Here is a 19,796-nt window from a genome sequence, read left to right as displayed (position 1 = left end):
GGAGAGTTAACTCTTCTAGCCCAGGGAGGATGGGTCCAGCCCTCCTTGGCCTTGGGCTACCCTGGCTCAGGAACCCCCACCTGATAAGGGTGCATGTGGGTCTCTCTCTCTCTCTTTGTGGCCCAGGTACCATTACTACGGCATCGCGGTGAAGGAAAGCTCCCAATATTATGATGTGATGTATTCCAAGAAAGGAGCTGCCTGGGTGAGCGAGACAGGCAAGAAAGAAGTGAGCAAACAGACAGTGGCATATTCACCCCGGTCCAAACTTGGAACCTTGCTGCCAGAGTTTCCAAATGTCAAAGATCTTAATCTGCCGGCCAGTCTGCCTGAGGAGAAGGTGACCATATCTGAAGTGTTGCTGGGAGTGGGTGGTCTTTTCTCTCTCTCTCTCCCTCTTTCACACAGCACACACTCACACAAACATACACACTTTTGTTGCAAAACGGTGAGTTTTAAAAATATAAAGATAGAAATCTGAATCAAGTATGGACTTTAGTTAGCAGTAATAATGTATTCCTGTTAGTTCGTTAGCTGTGACGAACGTACCATACCAGTGCAAGAAGTTAACAGTAGTTGGGTGTGAGATATACAGAACTGCCTGAACTATCTTCACAACTTTACTACAAACCCAAAACTATTCTAGAGCAAAAAGTCTATCTCTCTACCTGTCTAACTTACATACCTACCTACCTACCCACCCATCTATGATGTTGCACTGTCTCATTTCAGAAGGGAAGTACCCCTCTCCCTTGCATTGCTTTTTTATAGTATAAATCTTATTCTCCCTTGTGTTGCAGAGGATGTGGTGAAATCACAGTCCTATAGGCAAAGGAGATTTTATAGGTATAGTGAATCAGATAGTTTGGGCCATAGGGTATTGAGAGGAAATTATTGGAAACACAAATTTGGGGACTGTCCCCCGGGTGATCGCATCTCTAATGCACCTATCTTTTTTTGTTTGGTTGGTCGGTTACATTATTTTAATTTTAATTTGTAATTTTTTCCTTTCTTTTTGAAGTATAGTCAGTTTACAATATTGTGTCAATTCCTGGTGTACAGAATAATGTTTCAGTCATACATATACATACATATATTCCTTTTCATATTCTTTTTCATTATAGGTTACTACCAGGAGGGTAGGGGGTGGAAGGGATAAATTAGGAGTTCAAGATTTGCAGATACTCACTACTATGTGTAAAATAAATAAATAACAGGTTTATACTGTATAGCGGAGGAAACTATATCCAATATCTAATGCACCTATCTTCATGTAGCCCAGTGTGCCATTAGGTGTAGAGCTTCTACTTAACCACACTGGGAGCTGGGATGCAGTGGCAAATGAGACTTGAGTCCTGTTCTCAGGAAGCTTACATTCGAGCAGGGAGGTAGTTGCTTGTATAAGCAAACTTAGCTTATATAAAACACATATCTATGTTCCAAAATATAAAGAATACCTGTAAAAAATGCTTTAAATTGAAAACTAGATAAATTTTTTTCCTTGAATTTGCTTTTTTTCCTCAACAAACTTCTTGTACCATTGCTTTGAAACTCTTGGACAAATGGAGCTGGAGATGAAATTCTTTTGCTAAGCAGTTTCCAGAGAATTTCCGAATGTCTTTTTGTGATTTTGGCAAAAGCACCTCTTCTTATAAACACACACAGGGTTTTAACTTTTCAGTATCTTAGCTGATGAGCATTTAATTCAAAAGGCCCTACTGAACTCTACTATGTGTCAGGTGCTGTACTAAATGTTGGCTACACAAGCATGAATAATACACTATTTTAATTTTCCCATTGTGCTCACTTCGGCAGCACATATACTAAAGATTTTCTCAGAGTCCATAGTTCAGGGGGTGGAGATGGGGCAGAGAGAGAAACCTTTGCTTTCTGTACCACAGGATGAGTGCTCTGATGGAGAAACACACACAGGTGCTGTGGGAGCATAAAGGAGGCAGCTGAGGGTCAGAGAGCCCCACCTAACAATAGTGAGTTTGGTTTGGGTCTTGCAGGATGAGTAGGCATTAGGTGAATTTCGTCCCCTTAACAGAGAATAAATGACTTGAAAATTGAGATTCCAAGGGCAGTGGTAACCTGTATTAATGTATGACTTTATTTTTTACCCCTCCCTACCCCACAGGTTTCTACCTTTATTATGATGTACAGAACACACTGTCAGAGGATACTGGACACTGTAATAAGAGCCAACTTTGATGAGGTAGGTCAACAAATGTTGAGCTGTGAATACTCTGCATTAAAATTTTATAAGAACAATGGCTCCTATTTCACGAGCTCCTACTAGTTGCCAGACCTCTGGAAGCACTTGATGTGCATTAGCTCACTTAATCCTCACAGTTATCCTGGGAAGCAGGTACTCTTGTTATCCCCATTTTACAGATTCTTTGTGTGAACAGCGATTGGTGTGGCCTTTCCCTTGATCTTACAAGTGAACTGCATCCAGCCCCATTGGCCTCCTAGGAGCACAGTTTTGCCAAGGTATCATTAAACCCAAAATTATAGACTCAGAAAAACTAAAGGAAAGCTTGCCTATGTTTTGGATTTAACCTTTTCCTGAGGCCCACCACTTCAGTGCTTTTGGAGCTGGTCCCCCTCCATTCTCAAGGTCTGGTCCACATGTCCATTAAACACTGCCAGTAGGGCCATCTTGAATGTAGACAATGTAAAAATTCCATTTCATTTTTATTTTAAAATATTACACTTAAAGAATGGAGAGGAAAAATAAGAAAGGATTGAAGCATGGGTTACATAATCAAAGAGAAAAAATCTTCTTGCCCTAAATGCCATCCAAAAGAGCTTTCCAAAGGGTTGGCAGGAAACCACACATTTCACCCCATAAACCTGAAGCCTTCCTGTTTAAAGAAAATGCCTTTCAGGCTAAAAAACCAAAACCAAAACCAAAACCAAAACACCCTGGGATCAGGTATAGACATTTAATTTGAGGGAAGATAAGGCAAGCTCTAAAGGGGCTGTAAAAATGAGTAGCTATTAGTGGAAGAGATACCAGAGGTTCCCTTTGTGTGTGTTTCCGGGCCTGTGTGCTGTTGGAGATGGAAGGATGGAGAACGAGGTAAGGCAGTGAACGCTTGTTGAGCACTGGCCCATTCTTGTGCTGCTCATTTACTGTCCCACGGCAGGAACCCCATGTAGTAGTGGTACCACCTTATGTGAGCTGTCACTCAGTTCATAGACACGGCTCCAGAAGAGATGGCACTGGGTTGGTAGAGAAGTAATATTCTTCCTGTTCTTGCTTTCATCGACTGGATTTTTAAATCTTTCAAATTCCTTGAGCAACTATTTAAGTGGGTTTTTGTTTAAAAAAGAAAACTCACTGCTTTCTCTCATATTTTAGTTTGGCTACATCTTACATATTCAAAGACCACTGAGATCTTGACAAATCATGACTCATGATTGGTTAAGACAACACTGGCCTGTGTAACAAATAACACCCACATCTTAATACAGTAAGACAAAACACACAGTTCACTGTGGACACCCTCAGCTGGAAGGCTGGTTGCTGGGACAAACTCAGGGACCCAGGCTTCTTCCACCTTGTGGCCGCACCCTGCTTTAAAGCCTTGGAGTTCTCTTTGTTCAGCTAATGGATGGGGAAAAGTATTACAGGCAAAACATCCTCTCTTCTTAATCAGCCCAGAAATGAGATGCATTGTTTTTGCATTGTTTATGCTGGTCTCATAGCCCCACTTTGATGGAAGGGGAGCTGGGCAGGTTGGCCCCTCACTAGGTGGCAGGCAACTTACACTACTATAGAAGAGGAGCTCTAGTGGATAGCTGTCCCTCTCTGCCATACGTACTAGCAACAAAACTAGTGACAATCCTCCTATGTCCATATGTAGCTTTATTCATCCCATTTCACTGAATTCCATTCATTAGTTTCAACATTTAATTGGGCATCTGATGGTGCCGTATGCTGATGTAGATCCCAGGAATGGAGTGATAAGACACAGCCTTGTGGGGGAAAGAAAAGGCATGTGCAGCAGCAATGATGGTGCAGAATATAGGGTGAGAGGTCCAGACTTTTCACTGGGAAAAATGCCAGACTTGGAGCCTCAGACTTGGGTTCAAGACCTGGCTCTACCTCAATTCCTCATCCTAGAAATGAAGATAAAAATATCATCCCTGCAGATTCAACTCACAGGATTACTGGAAGAAGGAGATGAAACAATGCCTGGTGAAAGGTCATACAAATGCTTGCTTTTATCAGATATGTCAACCAGAGCGTTAAAAGAGGTCACACAGTTGGTTAGGGCCAGAATCATGACTAGATCTTTGTCACCTGGCACCGTTAGTCCAGTACTTTTTTCCGCCTCCTGGCAAGGGTATTTGGTGGCTCTTTTTAAGATGGTTGATCAAGATGTAGTTCATTCTACCCACACACAAGAGAATGAAGAGGAATGTTGTACCTCTGATGAGCATAACTTTTTTCAACAGCTGAGAAAAATTAATGGTCAATAGATGATGGATGACTCTGGTACACCTTGATGATATAGTTTGTTTCAGGTCTTCAAGATCTTTAATATCTGTTGAAGTCACAAATGTATGCTAGTATCACAATCTTAAATTACCTTATTTGTTTGCTTGTTCATTATTTGTAATCAGAGCTATTTCCACGAAGTACCAATATATTAAGAATGAATTAAACATGGATGTGGAAAAGAAATAGAAAACCTACTTAGGTATTCTTAAGGAAATCATCTCTGGACATTTCGTTGAGCTGAGAGAAAAAGGGCTGAGAGTTCAGGGTACTGAAACAGATAATTTAGGAAACTTGCTTTAAATAATCATTTAAAATCATTTACCTCTGATTCTTTCACCGTTTATGCTTGCAAGGAGTAAGGAGAACCTCTCCCTTCTGTCTAATTATGTTTCCATTTTTAAATGCCTACATGATGCCAGGCATTTAAATTTTACATAAGTTATCTTATTTCAGCCTAGTAATAAGTAGACATCATCTCTATTTTGTGAAAGCTAATAACTCTCATATTTATATATTTAGTTGCAACCTCCAGATTCAATTGACTTGCCGTCTAACTTAACATGACCAAATCAGGGCTCTAATTTTCCACCCTAAATCTATTTTTCCGCAAGTCTCAGATTGCCACTACCATACACCCAATTGCTTAGCCACAAACCTTGATTTTTCTTTTTCCTTCCTGCTTTATATCTTAGTTTATCAGGAGATCCTGTTGGCTCTACCTCCTGACATAAACACTGTGTCCATTTCACATCTGACTTCCAGTTATCGGCTCAAGAGCTTTATACTGTTCTTCCTTTTTCTTCTCACTCCACGGAACCAGTCCATTGGACATTAAATGGTCTAAAATGTAGATTTGAAAGGGAAGTCAAAACTGGATAATACGTCCCTTACAAGGGCTGCTCTGAAGACGGAGGACTGATCAGGGCTCCCTGTGCCACTTGAACAGACTTGGAACAGACAGATGGCTGCTAATGAGAGTGATTTTCTACAGATTTGTTTTCATATATGTAACTGCTGATCTTTTCCAGAATTTCTGCTAGGAATTGACTGCTCATATAAAAAAGAAGGGTATGGCTGCATGCAAGGAGACCTTAGAAAGGCAGATTAATTCAGAATTCCAAGTAATAGGAATCAACTGGGCAGTGCTTCTTACTCGGAGTTAGAACGGCAGGCAGGGAGATCCCGGACCTGGACAAAGGCCAGTGCCCAGGGACAGACTAGGATTTGGGGCAGCAGAGGGTTGTCTGGAGGGCAAGCACCTTGTCTAAGAGATAGGGCCATCTCCAGGCCCAAGCCTGGTTAACAGTCAGCCACCAGGTGTCCCAGTGACAAAATAAGAGCCATGATAGGTAAGTAGAGTCACAGTGGGGATCCTGGCTGGGTGACACTCAATAACTCAGACAAGGGTGCCTCAAATGCTTAGGGCAGTGCACTGATATCTTGGGCCTAGTAGTGATAGTGCTTGAAGGATAATTACAGGTCCCCAGGGCAGGGGCAGAAAACTGGGAAGTGGGTGGTAGTCCAGGGAGAGACATAGGTCTCAGGAATTGGGTAGATGCCCAGTTACCATGTGAAGAACAAACGAGCCATGAGACTAATTGGTGGAAAGACAGGAAAACATGTGCTCTATTCATCCATTCCCTGACTTGCTGTTTGGCTTTAGGCAAATAAGTTAATGTCTCTGCAAAATGGGAGTAATGATCCTCAGCTGTAGTAGTATTATGAGTATTAATTAAATGAGAGAACCTATGCTGAGTTCCTGGCATATAGTAGCACCAATACTTAAAGCTAATGCCGATAATAATACCACCTCCAAAGTGTCAGACTGGGGTGCTAAATTACCTCTTGTGTTGGATCAGGATTGATCTGGGGGACCAGGGATGTGGGCAGTGTTGTACATGGGGGTTCAAGAGTGCCCATCTGTGAAGGAAAGGAAAATAATGTAGTCCAGGAACCAAGTTGCACCTGTAAGAATTCACACAGATTCAGTTACTTTTCCCTAACTTTAAGATGAGCCGCTCCTCAATGTTAGCTGAAGTCTAGATATTGTTAATGTTATTATACACACCAGATGACCATCTTCTACTTCCCTTATTTGGTCTCATCCCTCCACCCCCACCCTGCTCTTTCCCTCACCTCCAACTCAGACACTAGAAGGTATAGGTGCAGGTCCTACTATCCTCATACTAATAACAGTAAATCCATTTTGAGTGCCTACTAGATTTGTGCTCTGCTAGTGGTTGGGGTTGAAGTGCCCTCGTAGCTTCCTGCCCATCTAACATCCCATAATGACACCAACCAGCCAAGGCTCCACCAAGGGCTCTTTGGGAAGATGGTGAAATTTGGATACAAAGGGGCCCTAGCACTTTATCCAGTTTCTGGCACACAAGATCGAATCAGGAGACTTCTGTTTGTGGCACCTACTCCTTTCCCTTCTGGACATATTCCTCTTGCCAGCAGCTCACGTATTATTCTCTTCCTTTTGGAATACCCAGGGGCTCCCGAGGCACCAGCAGTCCCGAAGAGAAGTACTAGTGCTCTGGGCTTTTAGAAAAGCAGTATCCCAGACCACAGTAAGCATGAAGGGGTTGATGGTTAACATGCTACTCCTCTCCCCATGGCAGAGCAGATCCCAGGCTGCCAGGCCAAGTGGTTCTCCAGCAGTGGGCATGCCACACAGATGGGCAGAGGGAGGACTTGGGACAGGAGGACCTTCTGGGGCTTCCTGAGCCACACCAGGCTGCAGTGGCCTCTGCTGCTGCAAGGGAAGGAGATAATGGCACTGCAGACTGGGTTGGCCTTGGCCAAATCCTAAGGCTCTATTGGGAGGGCCCTGTGTAACCTCGCGGTTCTTCTCTCCGTGGGTCAATACAGGTTCAAAGTTTCCTTCTGCACTTTTGGCAAGGAATGCCGCCCCACATGCTGCCTGTGCTGGGTTCCTCCACGGTGGTGAACATCGTTGGTGTGTGTGACTCCATCCTCTACAAAGCTATCTCCGGAGTGCTGATGCCCACTGTGCTGCAGGCGTTACCTGACAGGTGGGCACGCTTCTTCTTATATCCCCTCGTGTCTGGACCTCAGCAGGTGTTGTTCCTGCTTCTCACTAATTGAATATAACCATGCACTGTTTGGGAGCTTCCCTTGTAAAGATCATTAATATTGGACTTTGAAAAATTCAATGTTATTTAAATTTTTGAATATAAATAAAAGTTTAACATTTTGAACCACTTGTATCATTCAAAATTCAAAAAGTATAATATGATAATCAGTAAAATGTCTCCCTCCTACTCTTCTTCCCCAGATACCCAGGTCCCCTCCCTAGAGCATCAAATATAATCATTTACTTGGAGGTCTATCCAGATCTGCTATGCACATGTAACCAGTGCATATATTTTTCTTACTGGAATGGTGACATGCTATATATACTGTTCGGTACCTTGTTAAAAACAAAAAGTCTTGGAGATTATAGGACAGCTTCCATGTCCCTCCAGATGTGCACTGCACTGTGCTCCGTGCTGCCTCTGCCCTGCAGCAGGTGACGGGGTATGGGAGGACCACATGGAGCATCTCATGGGGCTCCCTTTCCTTCTGACTTCTAGCTCAGATCAGCCAACAGTGGGGATGAGGGATCAGAAGGGAGGTTGGAGGGAGGGAGTGAGGAGGGAGAAGTCAGGAGATTGACTCTATGCCTCCCTTCCTATGAGGTCACCTCCGCTGGCCACATCTGTCTGTCCCGCAGAGTTCTGCTGCTTCCAGGCAGCCTCTCTGCCAGGTTGTCCTTTGGGCATGGAGGTGGGTGAGAACCTGCTGGCCCAACCCCCGGTTGCAGCAATCTCCCTTATGGGTTCTCTTAGGCCTCTGTATGCCTTTATGACGTACCCCTTATAAATAAACTTTACTGTTTTGAGTGGCATCTGTTTCCTGTTGGGACTGTTCCAGAGAGGATTCTACATCAGTCTCAGTTACATAAAGAGCTTTTTTCTTCTTTTTATACCTGCATGTTGTTCTGCTGTATTGGATTTAATCTGTTGTCTTGATGTTTCCTGTCTTGTCCTACTACAGTGCTGTGATGAATGATGTTTTAAGTACCTTCTTTTACATGGTGTTAGTTTGTTAACACATGCAGTGTGTTAGTTTCCTAGGATTGCAGTAACAAAGTACACAGACAGGGTGGCTGATAAAAACAGATATTTATTCTCTCACAGTTCTGGGGGCCGGAAGCCTGAAATCAAGGTGGTGTCAGAGTTGGTTCCTTTCAGAGTCTTTGAGGGAGAATCATTCCATGCCTGTCTCCTAGCTTCTAATTGTTGCCATCAATCCTTGGTGTTCCTTGACTTGTAGATGCATTGTTCCAGTCTCTGCCTCCATCTTCACATTGACTCCCACTCTAGGTCTCACTTTTCTCTTAGAAGGACTGTCATTGGATTTAAGATCCATCTAGTTATAACATCCAAGTTGCATTTCAAGATCCTTAATTTAATCACACCTTCCTTTCCAACTCTGTATGGCTTATTGAAATATGCTTTTAGGTGAATAAGTGATAATGGTATAGGGATAACCATGAATACACACTCTGATTTATAAAAAACATTGCCCATTCACAAACTTGGCCTTTTTACCTTTTGTTACCTTTAGCACAGTGGTTGTTAATGACAGGTTTAGCAGAAGTAAGAGAGCGTACATTAACGTGTGTGTTTTGCGGGGCAGAGGAGGAGGTAGATGATCAGGGAGGAGAAGATAGCAAAGAAGCAATGAGAAGACTGAGGACTGAGCCTGAGATGCTGAAGCAGTAGCAGTGCCCCTGACGAAAAGGCAGAAGGCACTGGTCTGGAAATGGGGAGAAACAGGGAATCTCAATGTGCACAGCACAGGAATTTTCATCATCTGAGACTGCAGTAAGTTAACGGTTACGGCTTCAGGCTTTGGAACCAGGCAGATCTGGGCTTGAATCTTGGCTCTTCCATTACTTGCTGCATCTCTTTGGACAAATAAAATAACTTCTCTAAGCCTCAGTTTCTCACCTTTCTGCTGGGACTAACAATAGTACATACTTCATAGGGTTGATGTGAGGATGAAATAAGAAAATGTGGGTGAAGTGTATAATGCTTGGCACATTACACTTATTAAAAGGTAGCTGCTCTGATCACTGCTTTTGCTGTTGTACTAGCATTACTGTTGGAGGTCATTCAGGGACGTACAAATGTGGAATTAAGATGCAGGAGAAGGGCTGAAGCTGGAGTTGTAGATATGGTAATCGTGTGCACAGAAGAGAGGAGAATGTATGTCACACACTTGGGGAGTAAAATGGAGGCAGAAGAGCCAAGAAAGTGAAATGAGGACCAGTCAGCAGGAGGAGATCAGGCTGCAGGGTGTACACCATCCATTGGAGGAGAGATGTCAGGAAGACGGGGTGTTGTTCAGCATCACATCATCTGATGCTACAGAAAGGTGGAGCAGGCTGGGAGCTGTCTCTTAAACTAGGTGATCAGGAGGCCAGTCCTCACCTGCTCATTAGTGACTAGAGCAGAGTAGCTGAAATGTTTAGGTTACTCCTGAAAGTCTAGCAACCCCAAGTCTGAGTCCTAAAATAGAATCCTTTCTGAGTGAATCCCTCCCAATTCCAGTTTTCTTCAGCTTAATGAAATCAAACAACTGCATGAAGTGAGAGGCCTCATCAGTGGTCCTGTTGCTTACTTCCTGCTCCCACACAAAAGCCGGCTCCCCCATTCCAGCTCCGAGTAATGCCTGTGGCCAACGTGTCTTGGGTGGAGGACTACCAGCCACCCTCCTAATGGTCCGACAGCCATAAAACAGTCACTCCTGGCACTCCTGTGAATTTTGACCTCTGCCAATAGCAGTCAAATATTCTGAGAAGTCTTTTACTTAGAAGTTGGACCCAGTGTGCTAATAACAGATACTGTTTTTGAACTTTGGCTTTATTACACATGTGGTACTTTTGGTTCACTCAGTAGTCAACATTTATTAAGCACCTCCTGTGTATCAGGCACTCTCCTAGGCATGGGGGATGCAGATACCCCTTTTTTGGGGGGGAAGAGATACTTGACTCCATTCTTCCCTGATACACTCACATCCACTCACCAAGAAATCCTATTGATTCTGACTTTAAAATATTTTACTCTGACCATATCACACATCTCCACTGTTACCACCTTCATCTAGGCTACTCTCTTGCCTGGATTATTGCAGTAACCTCTGAATAGATCTCCCTGTTCTGTCCTGCCTTCTGGTAGTTGATTTTCATCACAGAAACCAGAGTAATCTATTTAAAACATATGGCAGGATCAAGCATGTTGAGATAGTAGGAGGAGCTGAGAGTGGGGAGACCAGGGATGATCAGTACTGTAGTCAGCACTTGAACAGACTCTTGAAGTTGGTAAGGAGGGATCCATGCCACTGTCTGGGCAGGAGCTTTCCAGGCAGAGGGAACAGCAAGTGTAGAGGCCCTGGCAAGAAGGGCAAAGGCCTGGAGAAACAGAAAGGGGGCTGGTGCTGAGGGAATGGACTAAGCTAGGGAAAAATAGGAGGAGCTGAGGTCTGAGATAAAAAGGGGAAACAGTTTGTGTAGGATCTTGTGGGAAACATCTGAGGTCCGTCCAATTGGGGATTGAGAGCCACTCATTCATTTATTTCACTGAACAAACTTTTCTTATGTGCCTACTAGGTGTCTGGCACTATGCTAGGTACTAAGGATACAGTGAGAAGCAAAATAGACAGTCTCTGACCTCTACATGGAGCGTATAGTGGGAAAGATGGACATTAATCAGACAGTCACACAAGCTAGCATATAGTAACAAACCATCACAACTATAGGGCCCTTCAAGAATACTGGGGGCTCTGAGCTAGCCTAGGGGGCTTTAGAGAAGGTTTTCCTGTGGAAGTAATGTCTAGTCTGAGATCAGATAGTTGAGGAGGAATTGAATAGGTGAAGAGGGGTGAGATGCTCTTGCATTGAAGGATGCTAAGGGCAGAGGCCCTGACGAGATAGATGGAGGCTACTGGAGCTGAAACGTTGATGAAGGAAAAAAGTGCAAGATGAAGCTGGAGAAGAAAGCAAGGCTAGATTATGAGTCTTGGGGGTCATGTGAGGATTTTGATTTCTATCCTAAGAATAATGTAAAGGCATTGGACAGTTTTAATCAGAAGGTGAAATAATGAGAATTGCAAGTGTTTTAGAAAAAATCCCTCTTACAACATAGAAGATGGGGTGGAGGTGGGGAGGTGAGCAGGGCAGGGTAGACTCTTTAGAATCTACTGTGGTGGCCCAGGTGAGAGATGCTGTGGTAAGTAAGGAGAAAACTGGATGAGGTTGAGAGGTAACCTGGAGATAAACTCTGCAGTACTTGGTAATGGAAAGAAAGACTATTTAACTCTCAAAACTAGATCCCCAAATAGAGGAACAACCAGACATCATAAGCCTCATGACGCAATGCACAGGGACCACCTACGAGGTTTTCTTGCTTAAAAAAATTGTAACTGAATTTAATCAAGTCTTTAGACCTAAATGCTGGTTTACAGGAAGCACACAGCATAGGTGAACAGTTAAATGGCACTATGAGGAAGAAATCAACCAAATCAGAATGTGGGATATTCCAGAGAACAAGTAACACGATGTTGCCAATAAACCAACGGCCTGAAATAGAGTTTGTTTTAAAGACTTAAGGAATAGAATGTTATATATAGTATGCAATGGGTTGGCTTTGTTTGAATCCTCATTCAGACAAACTAAAAGATGTCTCTGAGAGAAAGAGAGAAATTTGACTACAGACTGGATGTTAGATAATATTAAGGAATTACTGTTCATTCTGTGAGGTATAACAATGGCATGGTGATTTTGAATGTTTGTGTATGTGTGTACATATGTAAATACACATTTAAAACTTGTCAGATATGCATACTAAGCTTTTAGGGGTGAAATGTTATAACATCTTGAATTTGCTTAAAGTGCTCTAGAAAAGAAAGAGTATTGCTAATTGTTGATGCTGGGTCATGGGTACTTGGAGGCTTGAAATTTTTCATAATAAAAACATTGGAAACAAAAATTCACGGCCAGTAGAGGTCACACTGAAATAGGGAACACAAGAAAAGACCAGATCTAACAAGGAAATGTTGAATTCAGTTTGGACACGTCGAGTTTGATGGGCCTTTGGGGTTTCGAAATGGTGGTATCCTTCAAAAGGGGCCTGCATACAGTTGGCCTGGAGTTGTGAAGTCCTCTGCTCCCGAGAAATGAAAGTGCGTGTAGATGGTGCCTGGAGCTGTGGGCATGGAGAAACTCTCCAGGGAAGGAACACGACTTGCTAAGAGAGGGCCCAGGACTAGACTTGTAAGAACTGAAGGACAAGTAATGGCCAGGTAGAGGGGGCTAAGCTTTGTGACTGAGGAGAAGTAGCTAGAAGATGGAGAGGTCAAAAATGCTAAGGGAAGCAAATGTTTCCAAAAGGCAGAGAGAGCTAACAGCCAAATGCTGCAAGATGTCAAGCAAGATGAGGACCAGCATGAGTCCACTGGGTTTGTGTCACAGATGGAGTTTGCTGCCTGGGTGGGAGTTGTGTAGGCTGAGGGACAGGAGTGAGGTGAGAAGTGAGTGGGAGGTGAGGTAGAGGAGCCAGAGAGTCTAGAGACGTCTGCAGAAGCATGTCTGTGAAGTGGAAGAAAGAGAGAAGTAAGAGGGTTTTTTGTTTTCAAGGTGAGACATTCTTGAACACATTACAGTGATGAGAGGAATGATCAAGAGAGAAGAAAGGGTGGAATATACAGGAGAAGCAGCAGTCAGTAATGGAAGGTTCCTAAGAAGGCAGGAGGGGAAGAGATGGCGCTGTCTGTCTGCCTGATCCACCAAGAAGGCAGATGGTGGAATACTGACTTCTTTGGGGGCTTGTTTTCCCTGAGAAGGAGTAAGTGATGCCACCTGCTGGTGGAGAGGGGGGAGTTGGGGGATTGGAAGTGTGAGGGCCATGGAGAAGGTTGGAATTAGTCATGGAAAAGGAAAGAGTGAGTGAGCAGAGAAACACACTAGAACTGCCCAGCTTAGGGGAGAATCAGTGAGAGACTGAACAAGGGCAGGGTAGGCAGTGTTGGTGGAAGGCAAAGATGGTGTGGATGGTCAGCACGGGAAGAGGTCCCTGTGGCTGGTATGACTAAGGAGGACCTCATGGAGGACCCTAGACCTAGGACTATGAGCAGCTGTTTCAGGTAGTGAGAGCCTGCAAATGGTGCTCAACTCTAAATCCCCAACTCGTATTGCAACTGACTGCCCTCTCAACCCTTCACCTCTTCGGCCCCTCTTCCACCTCCTGCCCCCAAATAGTCCTTGACTTTCCAAATCTGACATGGTTTCAAGGTCCTTGTCAGGGTTGTTTGCCAGTTTAAAAATAGGCTGTTGCTTCCGAGTTCCTGCCAAGAGGCAAGCAGTTCAGTAAGCCTGAGCCCGGGCTGGGCGGGCAGACATGGTGATATGCTGCAGATGAGGCTCCTGCCTGGCTGGGGAGCTCAGAAAGACTAGGCAGCATGAGGAGGACAGGCCAATTGTAAAATGGCCCTCTCAGGCCCGCCGCCCACTGTCATCATCCCTCCCACAAGCCTCTTCAAAGACACGAAGGTTGGTGTTTTGCTCTCAGGAGGAGTTCTGGATGCCGTCAAGCCTTGCAGTGGGCTTTCCCCCACTCTTGTGTGTTCTGTATCTCCCTCGTCGACCAGCGTTGGCACCAGAGCACATTCTGTCCGCACCCTTCTCAGACCCAGCAGTGCTCCTCAGGGCTTGAGCTGCCAGCTCTGTCCCTGAGGTTGCTGCTGTCAGTGGCACTTAATAGTTGCAGCCAGAACATAAGCAGAGGAATAAGACTCTGTAAGGGCCTTCTGGGAGGACTGGGTAACACATGAGGTGCTTAACACGTGTCATTTCTCTTTCTAGCTTAACTCAGGTGATCCGAAAGTTTGCCAAGCAGCTGGATGAATGGCTAAAAGTGGCTCTCCACGACCTCCCAGAAAATTTGCGAAACATCAAGTTTGAATGTAAGTACTGAGTTTGGGAGCAGAGTGAGAGGAAGGATAACATTTTAGTGCCAAGCATTTTATGTAGGTTGTTAATAAAATAATAGTAACAGCTACTGTTTACTGATGCCTACAAAACACCAAGTATTATGCTTAGCACTTTCCATGCATTAACTTATTTAATCCTCACAAAATGTTTATGATGGATGGCACACCTCTCCTGTACAGAAAATGAAACAGGCTTAGAGAGGGAGTAAGCAGCAGAGACAGGATTGGCCCCCAGGTCTGTCTCTCTGGGGCCAAAGTTTCTGCTCATCACTGCCATGCTCCTTATCCCATTTAATCCTCACCCACCCCTGTGACATAGGAAGCAGTATTCCTGTTCTACAGATGAGGCTCCCAGAGGCAAAGAAACTTTCCCAAAGCCACACAACTGGTAACTAAGGGCCAGGAGTCAAACTCAAATCTGTCTGACTCAAACCTGAGATTTCCCCAAAGCTCCTGCCCACAAAATGGGGGGTAGCAGAAGACAGAAAATGGCTTCAGGGCTTGCCATATTTAATTCTCTGCCTAATGAGAAAGCAAAATTAATACTTCATGAATCTTTTCTCTGCTGAGCATCAGCACTCATTCCCCAGTGTTTGTTTTGCCTGAGAAAACTGGTCCTGTTTCTCTGTCTCGATGCGTTTGTACTTGTGGGAAGACACGTGCTATTAAACAGAGATGAAATGATTTTAAGCAAAACAAACTTTTAAGATATATGTTTCTTAAAGCCCCGTTTGAATACAGCTTGCCATTCTTGCCCAAAATAAGTGCCAGCAAGGAAAATGAAGGAGATCAAATTACCCTCTCTCCACAGGCACAGGGGGCCCTTTCAGACGTGCTTTGAGGCCGCCTGCAGTGCCCATCACCTATTGATAAAGCCTGCTTTATTTCACGGTTCTCAGTTCTTTTCTTTTCATGAGCACTAAATTCCACATCACAAAGTTAAAGAAAAAGTAATTAAGGAGAAGGATTAACGATTGATCGGCCTGGAAAATTAGAAGTTCATCTGTCCCCCCATTCTACCCCCCTGTTCCTCTACCCCATGCCTTATTTTTCAAACCAAGCTGGCTCTGAGTACAAATTAGAATAATCCCAGGGAAATTTCTGTTTCTTGACCAGTTCAGAAATTAATGAGAAGAATGCCCCGCACATTAATTACGCTGGCAAAACAGACCTGTTGAAAGTCTGCTGCTAGGAGGTTTGTTGGACCTGCCACCTGTGGGTGCCCCTAGGTAACCGCTCTTCTCAGGAAGCCTTGGGGGTGCACTTCAAGAACGTGCAAGGAATGGAGACAGACAGCACTCCGAATGACTCTGTAAGGATGAAGACCTTAGGCTGGCACATGGCCTGTCTACTTCTAAATCTACAGATAAGAGATCACCCGACTTCAAAGCATCAGCCTGTTATGTCAACCAAGGGCACAAGATCATCAGAACACACAATAGGTCATGGAGATCGTTGGATAAAAATGACAGATTATGAATGCAAAGCCACATTCAAGGTGCTGCCCAGGGTTCCATCCTAGAAGCAACACCAAACGCCACACACCACTAAGGCTCAATCAAGGTTTCCTAGTAGAGATACTACTTTTTAAACGGCCTTTTTCAAAGCTTCCACTTGATTTCTGCAGTTATTTGTAGGAAGAAGTGATTGAGCTTGCAATTAGCGAAATGAAAGACAAGTAAATAATTGCTCTTACTCACGGTTGATTGACGTCACAGTTTCTCACACCTGCCAGTGTGGTGTGTGGGCAACTCTGAAATATGTACTGCAAATATCACCATTTTAGGAAACAGCTGTCCGAATGGGAGAACAAAGAATCAAACGCCGGGTTTTGCCAGTGGGTGCAGAAAATGGTGCTGGACAGTGAGACAAAGTTAAACAATAAGGAAGGTACTTCTTGAAATCTGCCTGCAGAGAGGCCACAAAGAATGCAAATATTTCACACTCATTCTTTTCTTCTTGCAGTGTCGAGAAGATTTTCCCAAATTCTGAGACGGCAGACATCACTAAATCACCTTTGCCAGGTAGCTGTCCTATGTTCTATCTACTGGTAAATCATTGCAAATGAGGGGCAAATCCACAGTAACTCTGGGGAGGATCTGTCAGGGTGTGGCTATTTAATAATACACTCTCGCTATTATCTTTAATATCTACAGGTAAGAAATAGAAATGTCAGCCAATCATTAGTTTTCAGCTAACATACAAAATGCTTTCTGACGTTAGTTGCCCCTTAACCTTTCAGATATGTTCTAGGTCCACAAGTTTGTGTTTCACTTAAGTGCATTGGGGTTTCTCAGCCACTGTTGCCATTTGGGGCTGGACAATTCTTTGTTGCAGGGAGGCGTGTGTGTTGTAGATGTTTAGTAGCATCCCTGGCCTCTATCCACTAGATACCAGTGAGACTACCCACCCCCGAGGACTACCTGGGTTGTGACAGTCAAGAATGCCTCCAGCTACTGTCAGATATAGCCTGTGGGATGCAAAACCACCTGTTTTTTATTTCCAGATTTCTGTTCTTTTTAGCACGAAAGTGACATGTGCTTACTATTAAAAAAATTAAAACTAATAGAAGTATATACAGTGAAAGTGGAAGATCCCACTACAGCTCTGTAGTTCTAACGGAAGATATAAATTTTTGCGTTTCTGTTAATTTTACACTTCAAGGAAGAGAACCTAAGTCTGTTAAGGCAGCCCATTAACATTCATTAAACTAGTAAGAACCTTAAATCAAAGGGGACAAACTAGTGGCTGCAGGTCAGATTTCGCCCTCAGATGTGTGAGGTTATTTTTGTTTTTTGTTTTTTGTTTTGTTTTTGTTTTGTTTTTTAACATTTTTTGTTGATTTATAATCATTTTACAATGTGTCAAATTCCAGTGTAGAGCACAATTTTTCAGTTATACATGAACATATGTATATTCATTGTCACATTTTTTTCTCTGTGAGCTACCATAAGATCTTGTGTATATTTCTCTGTGCTATACAGTATAATCTTGTTTATCTGTTCTACAATTTTGAAATCCTGTCTATCCCTTGCCACCCTCCGCCCCCTTGGCAACCACCAAGTTTGTATTTTATGTCTATGAGTCTATTTCTGTTTTGTATTTATGCTTTGTTTTGTTTTGTTTTGTTTTTAGATTCCACATATGAGCGATCTCATATGGTATTTTTCTTTCTCTTTCTGGCTTCACTTAGAATGACATTCTCCAGGAGCATCCATGTTGCTGCAAATGGTGTTGTCGGTTTTTATGGCTGAGTAGTATTCCATTGTATAAATATACCACCTCTTCTTTATCCAGTCAACTGTTGATGGACATTTAGGCTGTTTCCATGTCTTGGCTATTGTAAATGGTGCTGCTATGAACATTGGGGTGCAGGTGTCATTTTGAAGTAGGGTTCCTTCTGGATATATGTCCAGGAGCGGGATTCCTGGGTCATATGGTAAGTCTATTCCTAGTCTTTTGAGGAATCTCCATACTGTTTTCCACAGTGGCTGCACCAAACTACATTCCCACCAGCAGTGTAGGAGGGTTCCCTTTTCTCCACAGCCTCTCCAGCATTTGTCATTTGTGGATTTTTGAATGACGGCCATTCTGACTGGTGTGAGGTGATACCTCATTGTAGTTTTGATTTGCATTTCTCTGATAATTAGTGATATTGAGCATTTTTCCATGTGCTTTTTGATCATTTGTATGTCTTCCTTGGAGAATTGCTTTTTAGGTCTTTTGCCCATTTTTGGATTGGGTTGTTTGGTTGTTTCTTATTAAGTCATATGAGCTGCTTTTATATTCTGGAGATCAAGCCTTTGTCAATTTCATTTGCAAAGATTTTCTCCCATTCTGTAGTTTGTCATTTTGTTTTGCTTATAGTTTCCTTTGCTATGCAAGAGCTTGTAAGTTTAATTAGGTCCCATTTGTTTATTCTTGCTTTTATTTCTAGTGCTTGAATAGACTGTTCTCAGAGAACATTTTTGAGATGTATGTCAGATAATGTTTTGCCTATGTTTTCTTCTAGGAGGTTTATTGTATCTTGTCTTATGTGTAAGTCTTTGATACATTTTGAGTTTATTTTGGTGTATGGTGTAAGGGAGTGTTCTAGCTTCATTGATTTACATGCTGCTGTCCAGTTTTCCCAACACCACTTGCTGAAGAGACTGTCTTTATTCCATTGTATATTCTTGCCTCCTTTGTCGAAGATTAGTTGACCAAAAGTTTGTGGGTTCATTTCTGGACTCTCTGTTCTGTTCCATTGGTCTATATGTCTGTTTTTGTACCAATACCATGCTGTCTTGATGACTGTGGCTTTATAGTATTGCCTGAAGTCTGGGAGAGTTATTCCTCCAACCTCTTTATTTCTGTTCAGTAATGCTTTGGCAATTCTAGGTGTTTGATGGTTCCATATAAATTTTCTTATGATTTGTTCTAGTTCTGTGAAATATGTCCTGGGTAATTTGATAGGGATTGCATGAAATCTGTAGATTGCCTTGGGCAATGTGACCATTTTAACAATATTGATTCTTCCAATCCAAGAGCATGGGATATCTTTCCATTTTTTAAAGTCTTCTTTAATTTCCTTCATCAGTGGTTTATAGTTTTCTGTGTATAATTCTTTCACCTCCTTGGTTAGATTTATTCCTAGGCATTTTATTACTTTGGGTGCTATTTTAAAGGCAGCCCATTAACATTCATTAAAATAGTAAGGACCTTAAAACAAAGGGGACAAACTGGTGGCTGCAGGTCAGATTTGGCCCTCAGATGTGTGAGGTTATTTTTGTTTGATTGGCATATGTTCCAAAAATTTTTTTTTCACTTAATACAGTTAAAACTAGGAGATGACAACTAAACACCCAAATTTTCTGTAGAAAAACGCTGAAAGCTGGCAACCCCACAGCTCCATTTCCCCAGGGCGGTCCTCAGCTGGCTGGGATGAGCTGCTCTCCAGCAGGCAGTGTCCTCCTTATCACCCCTGCTTTCTCTTACACTTGGCCCACCTCACTCACGTATGTCACCTGCCTGCCTTCTGTCTGTGTTTGGGTTTGTAACCTCTCCCTTATACTGTTGGTTCTGGGTTGATGCTAGTTATTCAAGGTCAGAGGAGGAGGGAGAGGTCTCTAGTTAGAGTGGCCTGAAGGAAGCCTCCAGGCCGGGAACCAAAAAGTGTACAACTACACCCACACAAACCTCCCTGTTCCAGCCCTGCCCCTGGCACAAATGGCACAGAGGG

At 43.2% G+C, this 19,796-nt stretch overlaps 1 protein-coding gene across 5 annotated transcripts in view; it reads left to right on the top strand.

Annotated features, from left to right (window-relative positions):
• Positions 1-19,796, top strand: part of RFX4 (regulatory factor X4) — a 130,750-nt gene that overhangs the window by 69,030 nt on the left and 41,924 nt on the right. For 3 of the 5 annotated variants that reach the window (XM_072973069.1, XM_072973068.1, XM_072973070.1), the window contains 6 exons: positions 127-340; positions 2,141-2,218; positions 7,012-7,089; positions 7,391-7,554; positions 14,448-14,548; positions 16,541-16,599. In XM_072973069.1, coding sequence (XP_072829170.1) covers positions 127-340; positions 2,141-2,218; positions 7,012-7,089; positions 7,391-7,554; positions 14,448-14,548; positions 16,541-16,599 — 694 coding nt within the window. The remainder of the gene's footprint in view (positions 1-126; positions 341-2,140; positions 2,219-7,011; positions 7,090-7,390; positions 7,555-14,447; positions 14,549-16,540; positions 16,600-19,796) is intronic. The other 2 variants (XM_031683158.2, XM_031683159.2) reach the window with 1 other exon arrangement.

The sequence above is a fragment of the Vicugna pacos genome, chromosome 12 (assembly GCF_048564905.1).
Source record: "Vicugna pacos chromosome 12, VicPac4, whole genome shotgun sequence".
In the NCBI taxonomy this organism is placed as follows: Eukaryota; Metazoa; Chordata; class Mammalia; order Artiodactyla; family Camelidae; genus Vicugna; species Vicugna pacos.
This window is presented reverse-complemented; position numbering and strand designations above follow the sequence as displayed.